We start from the raw sequence: 21,802 nt of genomic DNA, 5'->3' as shown, positions 1-21,802 counted from the left end.
CTAATTCCTACTACTGTCAACTATCCATAGCTATTGACAAGGTTCAAAAGGCTAATGGATATAATCTTAGCACAGCGCCTGCTAAGCAATCAGTACATGGGAACTACTGATGTTATTATTTGGACCAGATGTGGCTGTGAGATCTCCCAGAGATAGGTCAAGACCTAACAGCTGCGCATCCCTGCCCTCTTGCTGAATTGAGGTTTTCATATGTCAGGTTTGCTTAAAGCAAGGCCCACCTGCAGGGCATTCCCTGAGCTGGTGATTCATGGGTGGGATGCGTTCCACCCACCTATTTTAAGCTGTTCTACATTTTCTTCCTCTTGATATGGACGTGTTTACATAGAGGAGGACAGTCCCAGTCAAAACAAGATGAAAATACACTGCTGGCTGGGAGCCCCAAGCTAACTGGTTTCAGGTCCTCTCCCAGCTGTCAGCACCTCACAACAGAGCCACAGGGGTTGGGGGGGGGTTGCTGCCCAGCCCAACTCCCCTGCCTCCCTCCATCAGCCCAACTCTGCCTGGTATCAGGCAGTTGGCCATCGCCTGGTCAAACTAGAGTGGGATTCTGGGGCTGAGGTTTTGCCAGTTTTACAAGGGCAAGAAGGAGGGGTGCTGAGGGGCAAGGGCTGCCCTGGCCAGCTCTGGTGTGAGTATTGTGTCTGCCGCCAGGGCCGCCTGCTACACAGGCAGAGAAGACAGCTGCCAACAGAGAGTGGCAGAAAATGGCCAAAGAAAGCTCCCCCAGCAACCTGACCTCCTGCCTGGCATTCCCTGCACTGGACTCATTCCCTGGGGTTAACAGGAGGCTCTTGGTAAAAAAGAAATTACCCCAGGGAAGGAGAACCCATGTACCCCTTATCAGTCACAGAGCTTTCCTGGGGGTCAGTTTCTCACCTGTGTCAATTTATCAGTGAGTTGGTAGGACCTGAGGAGGAGATTTCCAGGGAGGATTCTTTGATGAGCATGCAAACCAGGTTACCTGCACAAGGAGCGCTGAAAAGAAATATTCCCAGTAGGGCTTAGACATATATATGATTGCTCCTCATGGCCTCTGCAGAACACTTTGCTTGTGTTTACCAAGAAGAGCAGGAGAAAACAAACTCCTTTGTCATAAAGTCTGCTATTCAGATGTGCCCACTCAGGTAGTTTGGTTTATTTACAGTGAATTCAGGAATGTTTGGGCATATTTGCCTGTTCCCTGAAAGCTCAAGGCCACCAGTTAGCCAGGACCCATTGTAAGGCCTCACCTCAGGCCCAGTCTATACTTAGTCAGCCTGGGTCACTAATCCCAGAAGCCCCCCAACTCATTTTCAATAGTCAACTTAGTACTCCAAATAAAGGAAGTATATTCAGACCACACTGAGCAGGTCATCATGTTCTTCCCTGAGAAAAACAAACGTTTCCCTTCTGAGAAAGACTTTTCATTTCAACAGGGATCCTCAAGACTTCAAAGCCAAGGGTGACATTAGTGGTGAGAATTTCCTCTATGTTGGCAGACATCAGAGTATTTTTAATCAGGATTGGTTTTTTACCTGCACCCCCAGCCCACTGCACCATCATTCCAGTTATATGGCTGTCACTCACTCAGAATCAGGCCTGCTAGCCTGAAATCCCTCTTTGATGTTACTGCCAGCTGAGACTTGGCTGTCCTCCTCCCAGGCTTCATCACCCTCTAGTGCTCCCTGTGGGTGCCCTGTTCCCAACTGACCAAGCTCCTCCAGCTAAAGATGGAAAGTGACCAAAGTCCCAGCATTTGCACAGAGCCAGGCACGCACACATGGATGAATTATCCTTTTTATTGAAGAGGTCAGGCCTTGATTCCAGGTCATTAGTGGCCACTTAGATTGTGTTTGGGTTGGGTTTCCCAAGTATGTTTGATTTTCACAGGTCTTTCGTGTTTTTAACTGTAGAGTTGCTCTCTGACAATGATTGTCACCAAATTAAAATATTAACAGGAAGCAAATTCATGAATTTGCCTATAGTTCTTCCCTGTGGGGGCCATGAACCAAGTTCAAATACTTATCTAAACCTTCTGTTTACTTATTAAGCACAGGTGTATGGCATTGAGGCTGTGTGCCAGGCACTGGGCCAAACTCTGAGGGATACAGTGATGAATAAGATAAGCCCCTGCCCTCAAAGAGCTTTTATTCTAGTCTAGAAAGCCAGTCACTGCTCACTTGAGAACGTATGCACTGCCCACTTCTGGTGGACATGTTCTTATCTGGCTGTGCCTTTAGTCCTGCTTGAAAGACTAAAAGTGATTACTGATTGCTGGTGCCATTTGGGGCTTTCTTGGTGGCTCAGTAGTAAAGAATATGCCTGCAGTGCAGGAGACGCAGATCTGATCCCTGGATCGGGAAGATCACTTGGAGAAGGAAATGGCAACCCACTCTAGTGTTCTTGCCTGGAGAGAGACTCTCAATGCCAAAACTGTATGCAGGTTATAAGTCGTCCATGTAGGAAAGAATTGCTAAGACCTTCAAGAGACTACATTTTACTTGCTGATACCCTTTTGAACATCAGTCACTCACACTATCCCCCTCCCCATAGGCAGTAGCCACAACTTGTGAAACCATGGAAGCAACAAACTGGAACTGGACAGGAAATTAGAAATGCTAGACTTTGAAAGAGCAGTGATAAGGCTGCTCATATGGTGAGCCATTTTACCAGCAGTGTTTGGGGACAGGGCCCTTACCCCCCATTCACATGGCCCTTCATATTTAGAAGCCTTCTAAGTGTCCAGGGGGTCTAGGGTTAAGGTGGAAAAAAACCTCTGGCCTTCTGATATGTTTTCTTCCTACTTGACCAAGTTCATTTAAAATGGGTGCTAGACAAAGACAGAAATATAGATCAATGGAACAAAATCGAAACCCCAGAGATAAATCCACGTACCTATGGGACACCTTATGTTTGACAAAGGAGGCAAGAATATACAATGGAGAAAAGACAATCTCTTTGACAAATGGTACTGGGAAAACTGGTCAACCACTTGTAAAAGAATGAAACTAGAACACTTTCTAACACCATACACAAAAATAAACTCAAAATGGATTAAAGATCTAAATGTAAGACCAGAAACCACAGAACTCCTAGAGGAGAACATAGGCAAAACACTCTCTGACATAAATCACAGCAGGATCCTCTATGACCCACCTCCCAGAATATTGGAAATAAAAGCAAAAATAAATGGGACCTAATTAAAATTAAAAGCTTCTGCACAACAAAGGAAACTATAAGCAAGGTGAAAAGACAGCCTTCAAAATGGGATAAAATAATAGCAAACGAAGCAACTGACAAAGAATCAATCTCAAAAATATACAAGCAACTCCTGCAGCTCAATTCCAGAAAAATAAACGACCCAATCAAAAAATGGGCCAAAGAACTAAACAGACATTTCTCCAAAGAAGACATACAGATGGCTAACAAACACATGAAAAGATGCTCAACATCACTCATTATCAGAGAAATGCAAATCAAAACCACAATGAGGTACCATCTCACGCTAGTCAGAATGGCTGCAATCCAAAAGTCTACAAGCAATAAATGCTGGAGAGGGTGTGGAGAAAAGGGAACATTCTTATACTGTTGGTGGGAATGCAAACTAGTACAGCCACTATGGAGAACAGTGTGGAGATTCCTTAAAAAACTGGAACTAGAACTCCCATACGACCTAGCAATCCCACTGTTGGGCATACACACCGAGGAAACCAGAATGGAAAGAGACATGTGTACCCCAATGTTCATCGCAGCACTGTTTATAATAGCCAGGACATGGAAGCAACCTAGATGTCCATCAGCAGATGAATGGATAAGAAAGCAGTGGTACATATACACAATGGAGTATTACTCAGCCATTAAAAAGAATACATTTGAATCAGTTCTAATGAGGTGGATGAAACTGGAGCCTATTATACAGAGTGAAGTAAGCCAGAAAGAAAAACACCAATACAGTATACTAATGCATATATATGGAATTTAGAAAGATGGTCACAATAACCCTGTATGCAAGACAGCAAAAGAGACACAGATGTATAGAACAGTCTTTTGGACTCTGTGGGAGAGGGAGGGGGGGATAATTTAGGAGAATGGCATTGAAACATGTATAATATCATATAAGAAACGAATCGCCAGTCCAGGTTCAATGCAGGATACAGGATGCTCAGGGCTGGTGCACTGGGATGACCCAGAGGGATGGTGTGGGGAGGGAGGTGGGAGGGGGGTTCAGGATGGGGAACATGTGTGCACCCGTGGCAGATTCATGTTGATGTATGGCAAAACCAATACAATATTGTAAAGTAATTAGCCTCCAATTAAAATAAATACATTTATATTTTAAAAAAAGGCCATTCTTATAAATGCCTCATAAAAAAAATAAATAGGTGCTAGAGCCGTGTTTCTCAGGGAGCCCCTCCCCTGCCATGCGCACTGGTAGAGTCCCTCTCACTTCTTCTTGTTATTACTCTGTCTGAAGACTCAACTCCGAGAAATCACCCAGCAAGATGACAGATGCGTCTGGATTGTCTCCCAACTGTGCTCAGGCCCCGCTGCCCCAAGAGGTCCAAGGAGTGTCTGAGAAACTCCGTCTTCTCAACTGCTGAGTTAGTAATTGTCTACACTTGGCCATTACTCAGTTTCCATGTTTGCTTGAGTTCTTCTGCGACTCTGTCAACAAACGCCATGGTATTATTAGTTTTAGCAAATAACAGGATGTCAGAACTGTTAACCAGGATTCGTTACTTTGCTGTTAGAGCTCTATCCCAGGACATAGGGGCCAGTGTTCCTCTTATTTTTTAAGATGTATGAGATTTGTCAGGAAGCCTTTCCTGGGCAGGCCCAGCGTGCTCTGCTCCGTCTATAGGCCTTTAAGGCTGCTCACTGCCAAGGCTCCGCCCACCAAGACTTGAGCTTTTCTGACTTTGCTTGATGGCACAAAGACATCGGGCTTTCCAGGTAGCGGTAGTGGTAAAGATGCGGATTCAACCCTTGGGGATTCCATCCCTGGGTCAGGAAGGTCCCCTGGAGGAGGGCATGGCAACCCATCTTGCCTAGAGAATGCCATGGACGGGGAGCCTGGTGGGCTACAGTCCATGGAGTCACGCAGAGTCAGACATGACTGAAGCTGCTTATCACTGAAGCGAGTTAGCATGCACAAAGATATCTGTCAAAAGAAAAAAATCAATGTGAATACTTTGAATTTTCCTTTTCTTGTGCTTTACCCTTACACTCTTACAGTGCCCTTTAAAAGCAGTCCGTACTTGGTAAGGCAGCTTCGGGACTTAACATTCACGTGGAGAAGGGCGAGGGGATGGTATTTCAGGCTGGCACTAAGAATTTCCAGGCTTTTGACGCAAAGTATGTTGTTCTTCCAATCCCGCCCCCAACACTGCCTGTCTCAAGGAGTGAGAGGTTAAAAGGGTCATTTGGTTGCTGACAGAGAACCAGGAAGTCCAAGCCTTGGGGGAAACACAGCCTTTGTTTACTTAAGCCCCAAACCTAGCAGGCAGTGTAAATTAAACATAAAAATAAAATAAGATACCAAAACACAGGCCGGATGCATACCACAGAGAGCAGTGAATTCCCCTTCTGCTCTCCCTGGGGAGAGGGGGAGTCAGTGAGCCTCAAGGGCGCCTTCCTGGCCAGGCAGGCGCTAGCAAGCCATGGGATGGGATGAGGTGGTAGGGGCAGGGGAGAGCAAGGCTTGGCTCAGGGTGGGGATGGGTACATTGGCAGAGATCCTGGCCAGTCTTTATAGTCAGCCCAGCAAGCTCCTGAGGGGGCAGTGAGTCACAGCCCTCCAGCCAACCTCAGAATGGATCCATGTTTGACCAGGCAGTGACAGCCACAGGGCTGGAGTAGAGCTGGCTTTTGTTGAAGGGAGGTAGGGCTGGTTAATTGACCAGACTGTGCTGTTGGAAAAAAAGCAGCCTCTCCCCATTCTCACCCTCTCTCCAGGTTCTTCTTCTCCCTTGTCGCCCTGATGCCCACCCCCATACCTCTGATCTCCTAGGCCAAGAGTACCCACCAACAGCTGGGAAGTGTCTCAGAAGCAATCTGTTCCTCATAATGGAGAGGCCAAATTTGCCAAATGTTGACTTATAAATCAGAGCAGATTGGGGTTATCTTTCTAATAGTGGCTCTCATTCATTTTCTGATTAAGCTTTTAGGAGTGAGAGGGAAAGAGGTAGCCAAACAGGAGAGAGAAGGAGATGACTGAACAGAAGTTAGGCTCGGAATGGTTGGATGGCATCCCCAAGTCAATGGACATAAGTTTGAGCAAACTCCGGGAGATAGTGAAGGACAAGGAAGCCTGGCCTGCTGCAGTTCATGGGGTCACAGAGTTGGACATGACTGAGCGACTGAACGACAGTGCTCAACCTCATCATGGTGTGTGATACAAAGTGGGTCGTGGTGCCTGGCGTTATGGTGACTCTTCAGGTAGACCCTGTTGCGGCTTTCACCTGTAGGCCAATGATTCCCAAAAGCAGTTCCGTGGACTGGAGCCACAAGCGCTGCATCCACATCTCCTGAAAGGACCTTCCCCAATCCACAGACATTCGTATTCTCCTCATCTGGACCCGTTTCTTGCTCCCCACAGCCCACCGGCAAGGTGTACCTGCTGTGTTTACTCATCTTATGCTGATCGGCCACTGAATACTCTGTTGAAAGTAATACAAAAATTGAGTTTATCCCAATTTAAATATTTGTAATTGATAGTGGCAGAATGTGGCACTCTCCCAGGGCTTTTGCATGGGGAAAAAAAATTCCTAATTCCTCAAAGTGTCAAGAATTCCATTAGAACTCTAAGGTGTGACTTGGAGGGTGGTGTTGGTAGGCACTGCAGTAGTCTGGTCAGGCAAACAGCTTGGACTGAGGGGGAAATTTTCCTCAGTGCCATTCAAATCATGCTTCTCAGACCATCAGTCACATATGATGCCTATGCCAGGACTGGGTCTCCTTAGAACTGATCTCATGAGGAGCCTGCAGGAATCATCTCTTAGGCATTCATATGATTGATGGTGCACAAATGGTGCTCGTTTTTATCTCTTTGAATGTGTAATTGACCTCTTTGAAAACTGTGGGCCTGGCAGCACCAGCACTTCCTTGCAGCCAGTGGACAGTGTGTAGTATCAAGCTGGTTCCCCCTATACCCACCTGACTTCCACTCCCAAGACCCTGTCAACCATGACCCTTGCACAGTACTCAGTCATCCTTGGATGTCAGAGTAGAGGCTGTGGCTTGAGACACTCTGGCTGGGTCTAGAGTATCCTGCCCTGCCACCTTGCCATGTCCTATTGCTTTACTACCCCTCTGGGGTCACGGGGAAGCTGGCATCAGCTGAGAGAGAGAGACAGAGATTGAATGATACCCTGGGCTTGCCTATCTCTGTGAATTGTGCTTAGTTGCTCAGTCGTGTCTGATGGTTTGTGACCCTGTGGACTGTAGCCTGCCAGGCTCCTCTGTCCATGGGGATTCTCCAGGCAAGAATACTGGAGTGTGTTGCCACGCCCTCCTGCAGGGGATCTTCCCAACCCAGGGATCGAACCCAGGTCTCCCACATTGCAGTTGGATTCTTCACCGTCTGAGCCACCAGGGAAGCCCAAGAATACTGGAGTGGGTAGCCTATCCCCTCTCCAGCAGATCTTCCCAACCCAGGACTCCTCCCTTGCAGGCAGATTCTTTACCAGCTGAGCTACCAGGGAAGCCCCTCTCTGTGAATTAGACTTCGTCAAAGGCCAAAAGGGTGTTTGCATAAGTGTGTGTGTGCGTGTGCTTCTGTGCTGCTCTTTCTTCCTGATAAGGTGTATATTCCTTGCCAGCAGTTCTCAAACCCTGGGCAGGGGGCCTTCCTTAACGTCTCCCAGCACTCCTTTGAGCTCCCTGGCTCAGTTCCCATGGCTGGGGAGGGTGGGGGCAGGGGGGCTGTCCAGGGAGGAGCTTGCCTTGTTTCTCTCCTTTCTTTCTGTTCTGAGAGTAGTGTGTAGCCTGCCCCTTCCTGCCATTGCCCCACCTCAACTGGGCTGCCTTCTTGCCATCCAGGAAGCCCGAGGGAGGGGGGCAGGTGGCTGGAGAGCCAGAGGCCCACAGAGTCCCACAACAGAGGATCAAGGAGCCACCTCAAGTGAGCCTACTGTGAATAGCTCCACTGTGAGTTAAGCAAGGGCCTCAGGAGTACAATGTGGGAGCCCGGGGAGGCTCATAATACTTACCCATCCTGGCCTGGGAGCCTCCCTGCGCCTGAAGAGGCCGGCATTATTACCAGCGTTTTGTTCCCCAGGGAACCTGGACCACTTCAGAGGTCACCCATTCTATCGCGGGGGCCCGCAATAGAGCCAGGTGCTCCACCTCAGAGCCCCTGGCCTCTTCACAGGCCCCTCGGCTGCTGGCTCAGCGTCCCCAACAAGATCCTCCTGGTTCTCATCTTCCAAGCATTGCCAATCATCACAAGTCCTTCACATACCACTCAGAGTAACCCCAGCAACTGCCAGAAAAAAATGGCTTGCCTTGGAATTTCGGCTCTTGTGGCCACTCCATAGAGCAGAAGGGCTGGGAAGAGGCCCTGCCAGTGTCGGTCGCCCTGGCCCAGAGAAGCTGGTGGAGGGCTGGTGCAGACGAACAAACACGGAGAGTGGCCGTGTTCTTGCTGCTTCCTCTCCCAGCCTCTGGGAAGGCTGTTGAGCACAGGGATTCCCAGAAGGTGGGCTACGATGAAGGGGGTTATTTGCCCACCTGAAGATGCTCACTAGTTGGGAGGGCCATATGAACAAGGATGAGACCACTAGGAGCTGGGCAAAGAAGGGAGACCAGGAGGTTGGCAGACAGAGGTGACCACCCTGCCCATGCTAAACATAGATCCCCCCTTATCAGAAGGAAGACACTGGCAATTGTGAGACCCTTAAGGACCTGTGCTTTGTTCCCTTGGTTTACAAAGGAAGGGAATCAGAGTGAGGGACCCTGGCACTGTCAACCACCATGTCACAGGAGCCTTAGGTCCCACGGAAATTCCAGGTTTTACGACTGCTCTGTTGCATGCTAAGTGGCTTCAGTCGTGTTTGACTCGTAGCAACCGCATAGACTGTAGCCCACCAGGTTCTTCTGTCCATGGGATTTTCCAGGCAAGAATAGTAGAGTGGGTGGCCATTTCCTTTTCCAGGGGATCTTCCTGACCCAGGGATCAAACTGGAGTCTCTTATGTCTCCTGCATTGTCAGGTAGGTTCTTTACCATCTGAGCCACCAGGGAAGCCCCTGTTATCCCTGTCTAGATGGACAAGGACCAAATGACAGGGTGGGGGGAAAACAAGTGTGCCCAATTCTCGGGAATGGAGTGATGATGGTGGTATGGCCCTCCCAAACCCCAGACTGCCATCCTGAGCACCCTGAAGCCCTAGGCTTTTTCCTGAAGTGAACATTTCACTGAGATCTAACCAGTAGGGAGACTTCAGAGTTCACCACAGGCCTAGGATATTGTAGAAGGAAGCACAGCTGTTGACCTGTACTACCAGTTTGTTTATTTTTTTTTTAATTTCCATAAAATGTGCCTTGTACTTTGAATAGGTGTTAATCTATTTTGATTTGAGTTGAACTGAACTGAATTGAATGATAATGGCAACTAGTGTGGGGAGGAGGGAGGAGAAGGGTATTCCATTTACTGAGGTGAATTTGACATTCTCTTTTTTTTTTCAGGAATGTCTGTTTCATACTTGTAGATGGGTAATGGGGACAGTGGAAAATGGGAAGAGAACTTAGAAAAATTATGGAGGTAAATTGTCCCAGCTGCAAGGCATAAGGAGAAGGGAGACAAGCATAAATATTGACACAAGGTTCATGAAATTTAAGATCCACTGAACTAAACTGCATTCCTGGATATCGTTGCCAATACTTCCAGTCTTGCTGAGATGCCAACACAAACCGCGCCCCCCCCCCAAAGTAAGACGCCAGAGGTGGGGCAACCAAGGTGATTTGACAAGAGCCCTTTCCGGCTTCTTTGAATGAGGGTCAGAAGGGTGGAATGCCTTGTCCAGATGGGGCTTAGCTTCTGCCTGTCATCCATAGTGTCACTGGGAGATTGTTTGTGAAGCTCACATGGGACCCTGTCCGGAGGGAGCTGAAAGGCACAATTCATTGCTTCTGCCACCATTCGGTGCCAAGGTTTGGCCCAAATTGGTTGCTAGAGCCACTTTTCCAAGACAGTGTCCCTCTCTGCCCCAGTTCCCCTTGGGCTCCCTGCAGCCCACCGCTGCCTTCTGCATCTTCGCCCACAGATTCCTCCCCATTTTCCTGCCCCCCAGAGTCGACATTCTGGGTCCCAGCCATGCGGGGCAGTTCACGTGACCCACTGAGGACAAGGCACTTTGTCTGTCACTGTCTTTCCTTCTTGCTTCCCTCCTTCTGGACTTTGGGGATTTTCCATGAGGCCAAAGTAACCATGTAAGTGGCAGCGTCCTTCCTGTCTGTATTCTCCCACCCCTGGCGTGGAACCTGAGGGCAAGAGAGAAGAGAAGAGTGAAGCCAGGACAAACTAAATGATGGCATTTCAGCCTCCTTTCTCCCCCAGCCTCTTCAGAAAAAGGGACAAGTAAGTACTTAGAGGTAGACAGAGCTTCAGGCGGAGGGGGTGCGTAGGGGAGTAAGTGGGGAGGATTGTTTGCAGCCACCTCGTCAACTGTGCTGGCGCTCCGGTGCTCAATAGCCTTTATGATTTCCTTGTCCGGCTCCTAACTCAGCGTTTCCTTGGTGGCCAGTCCCATACCTTCCCGTGTCTCCTGACACAAGACCCTGTGTTTTGCTGGCAACAGGGCTGAATCTTGGGGGTGGAACATATCCTGTAGAAAATAAGGAAGACTTGCCTATAAATAGTTTCCTCTGGGCTGCGTGGTACACAATGCTTCAAGTGACAAAAAGGGAAGTGAGATGTTCCCCCTCCTTGCCACCCCCAACCTACCGCACCCACCCCAATCTGGTCCCCACACCTCGGCAGCATGCTCAGATCCTGCCCACAAGTTCTGTGGCCCAGACTGGCCACTCTCCGTCTTCCTGGGCTGTGGGAACCCGAAATAGGAAGGGGCTCCAGCCCTAGAGAGTCTGGCTTTTGAAGTAGAAGAGACTGGTGATAATGTTGAGACACTTCTTCCAGTTCCGAGGGAACAAGTGTCTCAGCATCCAGCCTCAGGTGGCTTCCAGGGCCACCTGAGATGGTGGGAGTTGAGGAGCTGACTCGCTTTCCTGCTGCCCTCCATCTAGAAGGTCACCCTGGAAGGGGGAGGGTCATCTGTGTCTGTTTAACCACAGAAACCCACAGCTGTAGGGCTAGGATCAGAGCCGGCAAAGGAGCCGGCTCATCAGCTGTGTGCTGGGACTGGGGGGGCTTTCAGTCCAGCCTGTCATGTAACTCACAGCATGGGAGAAAGGGAGTCGGGAAACACACACGTTGGGGTGGCTGTGCTGTTGAATCCTTAGGCCACTGTTTCCTGCCTGGGGCCCACGTCCACGGGGCACAAGGATCCTGACAGCTTCATGGATCAGCACTTTACTCAGAAAGATCAAATCAGATCACAGATACCCTCTACAGTGCACACTTCCACTCACTGCAAGGTCTGGTGCAGCTATTCTGGACAGAGGAATTTTCCAGTGTGCTCAGGGTTCAGCAGAAAGCCTTCTGGATTCCTCCAATTTCTCCCTCTCTCCCTACTACCCGCCACATCTCCCTTATGCTTGCTGTTTGAAAATCTTCCTACAGGGACAGTTTTTATTTAGGTTGGTGGCCTTAGTTTAGCAAACCCTGGGGTCCAGGGATCCAGCCACAATTTGTAAACTGAGAGCCATGAGGCCTCACGGAAAGTGCTTCTCACTACCGGTTGGTGAACTAGAGGTGAGCAGGGGAGAGAGATCCGCTGAGTGTGGGCTGAACTTGGGACATTCTTTCCAAGTTGTTTTTTAAAACTACATCCCTGATACGAGCTTGTTTTCTTGCTCTTAGTTTCATTCTTCTAAAAGCTGAGCACAGCAGGAATGAGGGGAAAGAGTTAATTAAAGGCGTCAGTTAGTGGGGCCCTGGGGACTTTAGGTTTGACTGGATTATTATTCTGAGACTCCCTATATCATGTGGGGCGCTGTGTAGTCCATCCTGGGAGCCACCTGGTGGGAGTCATAGTTTCAGTTTTCTAGACAGAGAGGGCTTTCATTGAGGACTGCATAGCTGCCTTTTGAAATAATGCAGGTGAGCAAAGCCCTCTTATAAACCTCATTTAGACACTTTGGACGGAGAAGGCAATGGCACCCCACTCCAGTACTCTTGCCTGGAAAATCCCATGGATGGAGGAGCCTGGTGGGCTGCAGTCCATGGGGTAGCGAAGAGTCGGACATGACTGAGCGACTTCACTTTTCACTTTCATGCACTGGAGAAGGAAATGGCAACCCACTCCAGTGTTCTTGCCTGGAGAATCCCAGGGACAGGGGAGCCTGGTGGGCTGCCGTCTATGGGGTCGCACAGAGTTGGACACGACTGAAGCAACTTAGCAGCAGACACTTTGGATATTCTTCTGGTCCCACATCCTGCTAGTGTCCTAGACACTTCTAGGTGGGCCTGCCCCCACCTTTTCTTCCTCCCTCACTACTTTCCTGGCACCTCCAACACATCCACCAACTGCCTTGATTCACTCATTCAATAAACTTAACTCCCGGCCCCACTAGTAAGTGTAGTAAGAACAAACTTGGTCTCTAGGTCAGTAAGACCTGGGCTGGAGTCCCAGCTCTATAATTTATTCACTGCACCACCACCTTGGGCAAGGTAGCCTCTCAGACCCTCTGTTTCTTCATCTGTAAAAATGACAGTAACAGCGCCTACACTGCCAGGTTTGTAACTCAGCCAACACAGCATCTGGCCCATAGCCGAAGTTCAGTGTATTGGTAGCTGTTATTGTCAGCGGGTCTCAAACTGAGCTTATTTCTAATTGAAGTATAATTAATGTACAGTTACAGTACACGACTTAGTGACTGAGCAACAACAACAATGTACAGTTCAAACACAGCCTCGCTAGCAAACTTCATCTCTTTGCTTTCTCCTCCCCAAACTACCTGGAATTTTATGCCTCTCTCCCCATATAAGGGACTTCCCATTGAAGGAGCCGGTTTTTCTCCTCTCCTATGCCCTGTTTTCCTGGTGGTGTTTTTTTCCCTCCTGACCTAGCTTATTTATCTCTCTTTTTTCTTTTCATCATCTCCCTTGGAATCTTGAGGTGGGTAGCAATAGTGAGTTTAAGAAAGATTTACAAGCAAATGAAAGGTCAGCTCAGACCCTTTCTGGACCAGGAAAGCTATGTGACACAGAAGGCAGATTAAGATATCAGGGAATTCCAATATCAATTAAGCTCCAGATTTAAGAAGGTTTGGTTTTTTGTTGTTGTTTTTTTGCTCAGATAATGTTCCTGATGATCTATAAATACAGTCTGCACTTTGTTCCATCTACTACACGCAGCTTAGTGTGAACACCTTGTTCAGAGAGTTTGTGACCTGAGGATAACCTGATATCCTGAGATTGGGATTGTCTCCCAGCCAAACTGGGGTGAAGAAAATCACCATCCGGGGCTAGTGCAGTAGGTTTGCTTGGGTAGATCTGTTTGTCAGTCCTTTGCGAATAGAATGATCTTTGTCCATGTATTACTGCTGGTGGGGTCCAATGGAGGGCTTCCCAGGTGGTACTAGTGGTAAAGAACCCACTTGCCAATGTAGGAGACATAAGAGACACAGGTTTGATCTGTGGGTTGGGAAGATCCCCTGGAGAAGGAAATGGAAACTCACTCCAGTATTCTTTCCCGGAAAATCCCATGGACAGAGGAGCATGGCAGGCTACATACCGTCCACGGGGTTGCAAAGAGTGGGACATGACTGAAGCAACTTAGTACACACACTCTATCCATTGGGAGCTTCACATCATACTAAAAAATGTTGGCTGTTCGGTGGCATAACTGCACTGGCAGCCTAGAGAAAATTAAGGCCTTCAGATGAGGCTTAACTGGGGCCTTGGCCAGGGTGTCCGTGCCAGGCACCTGGTTAGGTGAAATATCCTGAAGCAAATAATAATAACCTTTGCTGATAAGAAGCCCCTAGTACTTTTCCAATAGTGTGATTGCACTAAGTTATTTCTTTGGACCATAGCCTGAATCACAAACTGATTCATGGGTACTGGCCCTAACTTCATCCAAACTATTGTATATGTGGTGGAACCCGATGTTCTCCTTATGGTCCTGAGTTGGTGTAAATAATACTCCCAGTTGCGTCACCTGTCCCTTGTTTCTCTAGATTGCTCCATCTGTCTGCAGTTCTCCTTCTGTCCACTAGGTGGCCTCACTTAGGAAAGAGCAGGATAAAAGGACTTCGAGCCTCTGATGGTTTGGTTTCTTTTTGTTTTTTAAGATTGAGGCTAGAAAGAATAAAAATATATTTTGATGGAAACGTGTAATTTTTAGTAGGCAACAATCACCTCATCCTCCTTGTGACTTGGAATCTGTTTATGAAGTGCCCTGTAACCCTGTATATGACTGGACCCCATCACAGGGCAGATACTCTCCTAGGATGGTTTATATATAGCCTTGATTCATAATTTTGTTGTCATTAGCTGTTTCTAGGAAGGTAACAAAATCTTGTCTTTAAGGACATGAGGGACTTCCCTGGTGGTCCAGTGGTTAAGACTATGTGCTTTCAACGCAGGGGGAGTACGTTCGATCCCTGATCAGGGAACTCTAAGATCCCACCTGTTGTGTGGCATGGCCAAAAAATTTAAAAAGTATTTTCTGGCATCTTGTGGTCACTGCAGTGCCCACTCCCCTACTGGCTCCTCCCCATCCCCTCTGCCACCTGCCTGCCCCAGCTGCTCCCTTGTGCATGTTCCCCAATTCATCTGAGTTCCTAAACACTTAGAGTGTCCTCCATACAAGCACACTGGCACATGCAGAATGGCTAGTCTGTGCATGCCACAGATCTGTGCATGTGTCAGTACATGGACAGGTACATCTGAGGATGAGGTGAGTGGATAGGTACTGGGGATAGGGGCAAGCCAGTGGGCAAGCTGGCTGGGAGAGGGGACCTGCAGGTGACAAAGTCTGTGTGCAGGAGAGAGGCCAAGAAGGCAGGTGGCAGGAAGGAGTGAGGATACTGGTGGTGAGGGTGGGTATCCAGGGCAGCATCCTATGATCGCATGGCAAAGACAGGCGAGTGTGCTGGCTGACATCTGAGGAAGAGCTTTTAAAACCTGCGCCACCCTCTACCAAACGCTTCCTAGCTCCTATAATGGCATTTGTACTTCTCATTTCTCTAAGAAATCAGCTCCAGTTTGGTTTTTACCAATCTCCAGAGCCCTCTTTGGAGATGCCAATTGGCACAAGAAAGTGCTGAACTGTTTACAGGCCCAGCCTAAGGTTCAGGGAGGGGATGTGGTTTAACTGGGCCACAAAGCCTGGTACACAACTCATTTGCATGGCCCCTGACGCCATGTGACGCAGCCGGCTCCTCCTATATAAAGAAGAAGGAGCCGAAATATCTCCGAGTCTGGGTTGGACCGGCGGCCGTGGAGTTTGTGACACACTAGGTGACACCCCTCGAGTCACTTCCCTTCAACTCTGGAACGCACGCCCGGCTTTGGGTCCTCTTGGCAGCCTTCGCCCCCCTCCTAGCTCCCGGCCCAACGCGCAGAGCCCAGCCACGCGCAGCGCGCCAAGCCACCGGCGGCCGCCCAGCCTGCCCAGCCCAGTCCAGCCCGCAGCCTGGCCAGAGCTCCCCGGCAGCCCGAGCCATGAACACCGAAATGTATCAGACCCCCATGGAGGTGGCGGTCTATCAGCTGCACAATTTCAACATCTCCTTCTTCTCTTCCCTGCTTGGAGGGGATGTGGTTTCCGTTAAGCTGGATAACAGGTAACGGCTGGCCACAGCTCCCGAGCCCGGGCGCCGGCGGCGGGGGCTGGGCTGCGAGCGGGATCTCCGAGCGAGCCTTGTGCCGGCGGCCTCCGTTCCCCGCGGTGCAGCATCCTGGGAAGGGGCGGAGGTAGGGGACGCGGGCGGGCGGGCGGGGGGTCACCGCCGCGCTGGGATCCGCCGTCGGAGCGTCCCTGCGGCCGCTGCGCCGTAAGAACGAGCTGCCACAGCCGGAGGCAGAGGCAGCAGGGCTGGGCGGGAGGCTGGCCGCGCGCCTTGCGCCGTTGGGGAGCAAGCCGGAAGCTTCTGAGCCGAGGAGGAATTCCTAGCTAGCTGCAGAGCTCGGTAGGTTTGCCTTGGACCTTGTGGGCCGGCGCCGTAATGGGCCGGCAGCCCGCGACTCGCTGGGCCGCGCGCCCCCATTGTTTGCATGTCGCCGAGCAGGCCACGCTGGCCCGTGCACCCCCGGACCTGCGCGCCGCTCCCCGCAGAGCTCCAGACAGCAGTGGCCGGCAGCTGGCCTGGGTGGGGAGGTGCAGCTTCCTGCAGGGGCCAGAGAGGGACCTGGGGACAAAGTGCCTGAAACTCCCGGCCAGGGCTGCGGTAGAGAGGAAGAGCTGGGGCAGAGAGAGGACCTTGTGGCCACCACTACCAGGTACTTAAGACTGTAACCAAGTGGGTAACGTGGTCGCTTTCCTTTTTGTCTTGACAGTGCCTCCGGAGCCAGTGTGGTGGCCATAGACAACAAGATCGAGCAGGCCATGGTGAGTGGCATCACTGCGTCATTGTCATTCCCAGACCTGGCTTCTGCTTATGTAACTCAGGGTAGTGGTGAGGGGGTGGGTGCAAAAGCCAAGAGCATGGGGAAGCTGACAGCCTGTCTCCTCTCCCCTTAGAGGCCTTAAGTAGAGTCCCATAGGAATGGCACCTTTTAGGGCATTTCCAGTCCACACTTGCTGGGCCCTCTCCTTTCCTCCTTCTCCTCCTTCTTCTCCAATCTCAGGGCTTTACAGCCATGTCTGGCTCCCTCCTGGGCCCATGGCAGGGCAGGGAGCTCAGACACCTGCATTTGTCTACATCCCACACTTGGCAGGGGCCAGAGCTCATTGGATATAAGCACACTGCAGTGCCTCTGCAGAGCCTGGGCTGGGGTCAGGAGTTGGGAGGAGACAGGAGGCAAAGCACCCCCCACCACTGCTGCAATCCCTTCTCCCTCTCCTTACCAGGTAGAGGTCATATTCCATCAAGCAGCCACAGTGGCTGCAGGGCTTTGGGGCAACGAGCAGTTAGCAACCACTTCATTGTGTGCCCCAGAGCCTAAGGACACTGTTCTCTGCCTCCAGTGCAGTCATCCAATTTCAGAGAGGATGTGGCCATGCTGGTAGCTTCCCCCAGGGCCAGTGTCCTGTCTGGCCAGGCTGCAGAGCAGCTGCAGCTCAGTATGCTGGCTTATGAGGAGTGGGAGAGGCTCCAGAATAGCCCATTTTCCTCTCTTGGTGAAGATGTGTCAAGCAGACTGACTGTAGGGGGTGCATTGCAGTGTTCCCTGGGATCAGGGCCAGCAGCGGGACCTTATGTGGAAATGGAGATAGAGCAAACCACCACCAGCCAGCGTAAGTCACACCCAAAAGGCTCCCAAGAGGCCAGCTTTGAAAGTTATTAGAAACTTATGGGGGGAGAATCCTATGTAGTTCAAAGCTGGGCTCCCAACTCAGGCGTGGCCCCGATCCCATGGCTCTTCTGAGCGTGGCTTTAGGTGCTTGGAGAAAGGGGTGGGAGGAGCAGGGCCACACAGGGCCAGCATGCTGAGGGAAGTATGGTGGTCAGTGATGTGAGAGACAGCAGGCACCCCAATGGCCAGGGCACAGTGCTGCAGAGGGGCCGCCATGGCTAACGGATGCCTCTGTCGTCATCTCCTCCGGGTCAGGATCTAGTGAAGAATCATCTGATGTATGCTGTGAGAGAGGAGGTGGAGATCCTGAAGGAGCAGATCCGGGAGCTGGTGGAGAAGAACTCCCAGCTGGAGCGGGAGAATACTCTCTTGAAGACCCTGGCGAGCCCAGAGCAGCTGGAGAAGTTCCAGTCCCGTCTGAGCCCCGAGGAGCCAGCTCCCGAAACCCCAGAAACCCCCGAGGCCCCCGGTGGTTCTGCGGTGTAAGTGGCTCTGTCCTCAGGGTGGGCAGAGCCACTAAACTTGTTCTACCTAGTTCTTTCCAGTTTGTTTTTTGGCTCCCCAAGCGTCATCTCACGTGGAGAACTTTACACCTAGCCTAGCTGGTGCCAAGAGATGTCCCAAGGACATGGCCACCTGGGTCCACTCCAGTGACAGACCCCTGACAAAGAGTAGGTCTCTAGAGGCTGAGTTGCATGGGGCCTCATCACCCCAAGCCAGTGAGCCTCTAATGCCACTGCGCCCTGTGGGCTCCCAGGGCCTGAGCAATTTAGCTGCAGCTGGCAAAGGAGGAAGGTAGTTTGAGACGGGCCGCTCCAGAAAGTCTAAGGGGTCTGTTTTTTTCATTTCCATGGACATCTTCAACAGCTTCAACCTGACAACAACTGTCCTATGAAGAAACCAATTGTGGTTTAAGCAGAGGCAACCTCTCTCTCCTCCATTGCCTCACCAGGACAGGGCCACAGTTGGGAGAGATTGAGCCAAGTCAGCCTTCTGTTGGTGAATATGGTGTAATGCATGGCTTTGTGCACAGCCCAGTGTGCGATTATGGCTTTGGGATGACCGCTTACAAAGTTCTGTTTGGTTAGTATTGGCATAGTTTTTTCTATATAGCCATACATGCGTATATATACCCATAGGGCTAGATCTGTATCTTAGTGTAGTGATGTATACATATACACATACACCTATGTGTTGAAGGGCCTAATCAGCTTTGGAAGTATTGAGTGGTCCCTTATCTCTTAAGGCTAATTCTTAGATTTGTTCATTTACCAAGTCGATCCAGTTTGTCCTTTAGGTTAAGTAAAACTAAAGAGTAAAGGCAAGAGTACACCCGTGGCGGATTCATGTTGATGTATGGCAAAACCAATACAATATTGTAATTAGCCTCCAATTAAAATAAATCAATTTATATTAAAAAAAGAGTAAAGGCAGGGCCTTGCTGCTGCAACCTTGGCCCCATATGTCCCCTGAATACATGTGAGGTCCCCTTCTGAATGCCAAACCCACCATTCACTGGTGCTGACTACATAGAATGGGGTTGAGAGAAGATCAGCTGGGACTTTGTCATCTGAAAACTTTGTTTTGTTTTTAACGGTTGTGGAAAACTTTCAAGTGCAGAGAACGATCAGCTTGCCAGTGTCCTCTCATGGACAAGGAAATAACTGACCCAATGATGCCTGGGTGATGTGCTCAGGGAGCTTGTCTCTAGGGAGTTCTGTGGCAGTGAACACTTCCCACTTTCTAACACCTTATCCTGATGTTATGTCTCCAGGATTTGGATTTTGATTTTTCAAATGTAGCTTGAAATTTCAATAAACTTTGCTCTTTTTTTTTTTCTAAAAATAAACCTGGTGTCCGCCTGAGCTTAAAACAGAGTGGGTGGCAGAGGCTCTAACGGTGGTTGGGGGCACTGTTTTTCTGACTCATCTGCTCATGGGCATCACCTGAGTGGCAGGCCTGTGCTACGGCCATGATCTTGCGTAACTGTCACAACACCCCCATTGTACGGATGAGGAAGCTGAGACTCAGCCCGCTGAAGTGACTTGCCGAAAGTTACACAGCTGTTATGGCAAATTGGGACCCAATCTTCCATCCATCCCTCTCTCCCATTCCTGCTTTCATGTGGCAGCTTGGGAGTGAGTGGGGAGGTGACTACTAATGTACAACTTCAGCTTGAGGGGTGATTTGCAAGGAAGGGTACCCCAAGAAAGGCCCCAAAAGAAAATGGCAGGGGGTCCATGTGAAGGAGCAAGAAGGGGGGAACCAAATAAACGCAAGTGGGCCTCTCCCCTTCTGAAACCTCATCCAGATCACTTAGTACATTTACCTTAATACCACCCACAGGAGATCACTGACACTGGAAAAGGAGCTAAGAGGGCCTCAGTGAGAAAAGGACATACAGTATATACCATGGCCCAAACCCAATTCCACTCCCCCAAGGGGAGATGCTCTCAAAGTCTGCTGCTCCACTTGTTACTGCTGAGATTTTGCTCACAAAACCCACCAGCCCCTTGGGCATGGCCAAGTCTAAGTTTCCCAACTCCATTTCCCTCCTCCGTCTGTCCTTGGAGGCATCCTTACTTACCCATCACCCTTTCCTGGGCCCCATGTCTCTGGCATCTGGGGTCCTGCCATTTCTCTGATTCTGGGCATTCACTGTCTCCTCCACTGTGTCTTTACCTGGAGCCACCATGGGCCCTAAGCTGTGGTCTAAGACCCCCAGTTTCCCAAGGGAGGGAATCACTCCTGTGTGAGTAACTCCATTCCATCTCAGCTTCCTGTAGCATATGCACCTACCTCTTTGTCACTTGAAATTTAAAGGAACTCCTTGACCTTCCTGATCCATAAACCTCAAGGGCCAAGAGGTCTTGGCTCCTTTTCTTGCACCCATCACTGACCAAATGTATTTCAAGTGGCAGGCTTCTTTCACTGTAAAGGTCACACATGTAGGCCTGTTCATTTCAAATCACTAAACCTCTTCTTCACAACCGTACCCTGCTTGCTGGTCTCTCAAATCCCAACTTCCCTTCCTACTCCTCACCTCTCAACTCATGATGCCAATTTTATTGTCTACACTTGCCCATTTGATCAATTTCCTGGCTGTTCAGACTTCACAGCTTGTGGAATGGACACAAACGTTGTATCAGGCAGCTACTCCCCCTCCCCTCATCCCTCCACCAACCCAGTTCTCCCCAGTTCCCACTTACTCCCATCCCCTCCCCATCTCACATACTGAGGGACTTTTCCACTCTTAGGCTCATCTGCAGACTTCCCATACCCTGATTTCCAGCCAAATAAGAACAAACAGACGAAAAAAGGAAACTCAGGAGATGGCCCAGCAAACATACAGCCCTCTCTGGTCATCCAGCCCTTCCCTACGAGAAAGGGGAAAAACATACCCACAGTCACACAGTGGGAAAGAGAGAACAAGTACGTTGCCCAGGCAACCATGACTAAACAGAGACAAACACTGCACCTTCTGAGGCCACAGCAGTTGCTAGACTAGATAAGAGGAACTTTGTGGCTATTTGTCAGTCACATAGAGGAGCAGCTCTTGTTGTTTTTGTTCCACAGAAAACCAGCAGGGGTGGGGAAAGGCAAAAGAAAACATGACTCCTGAAAAGACCTTCACAGCTTGGGGCTTCCGGGCCCAGCTGGTCGGGCTGGACCCAGTACAAGGAAAAGAACCAGAAGTACCGAAGCTGTATGTTCCCCTGCCTGGACATGCCCCTTCTCCCAGGACCCTCCTACCACCATCTCATCTGATCCTCATGCAGCCTGCCGCCCCGCTCTCCACCACCACATCCATGTTTCCTGCCCTTACAAAAACAGACACTTGTGATTCACCTCCATTTCACAGATAAGAAAACTGAGGACCAGAGAGCTTGGTGCTACTCCCATGGCTCCCACTGATCCCATGGGGCTTTTGTGACATCAAGAGCCCCTTTTAAATGTGAAAACTCTTCCCCAATCTATCCCAACCCAAAAGTAGTTGAACTCTTAATATAGTCATACCTCACTTTATTGTACTTGGCAGATACTCCTTTTTTTTTTTTTTTAAACAAATTAAAGGTTTCTGGCCACCCTGCATCACAAAGATCTATCAGTGCCATTTTTGCAACAGTATTTGCTCACTTTGTGTCCTTGTATGACATTTCAGTAATTCTTGCCATGTTTTCAACTTTTTCGCTATTCCTATATTTTTATGGTGATCTGTG

At 49.8% G+C, this 21,802-nt stretch overlaps 1 protein-coding gene across 4 annotated transcripts in view; it reads left to right on the top strand.

Moving 5' to 3' along the window:
• Positions 1 to 19,427, top strand: part of TSC22D3 (TSC22 domain family member 3) — a 66,545-nt gene extending 47,118 nt beyond the window's left edge. For 2 of the 4 annotated variants that reach the window (XM_005902504.3, XM_070366525.1), the window contains exons 3-4: positions 16,623 to 16,674; positions 17,838 to 19,427. In XM_005902504.3, coding sequence (XP_005902566.2) covers positions 16,623 to 16,674; positions 17,838 to 18,068 — 283 coding nt within the window. In that variant the 3' untranslated portion in view covers positions 18,069 to 19,427. Of the gene's footprint in view, positions 1 to 15,530; positions 15,911 to 16,098; positions 16,256 to 16,622; positions 16,675 to 17,837 lie in introns of those variants that run through there. The other 2 variants (XM_014480374.2, XM_005902506.3) reach the window with 2 other exon arrangements.
• Positions 19,428 to 21,802: the final 2,375 nt, after the last annotated feature.

The sequence above is a fragment of the Bos mutus genome, chromosome X, assembly GCF_027580195.1.
Source record: "Bos mutus isolate GX-2022 chromosome X, NWIPB_WYAK_1.1, whole genome shotgun sequence".
Taxonomy (NCBI): Eukaryota; Metazoa; Chordata; class Mammalia; order Artiodactyla; family Bovidae; genus Bos; species Bos mutus.
The sequence above is the reverse complement of the archived record's forward strand: the minus strand, read 5'-3'. Positions and strand labels throughout refer to the sequence as shown.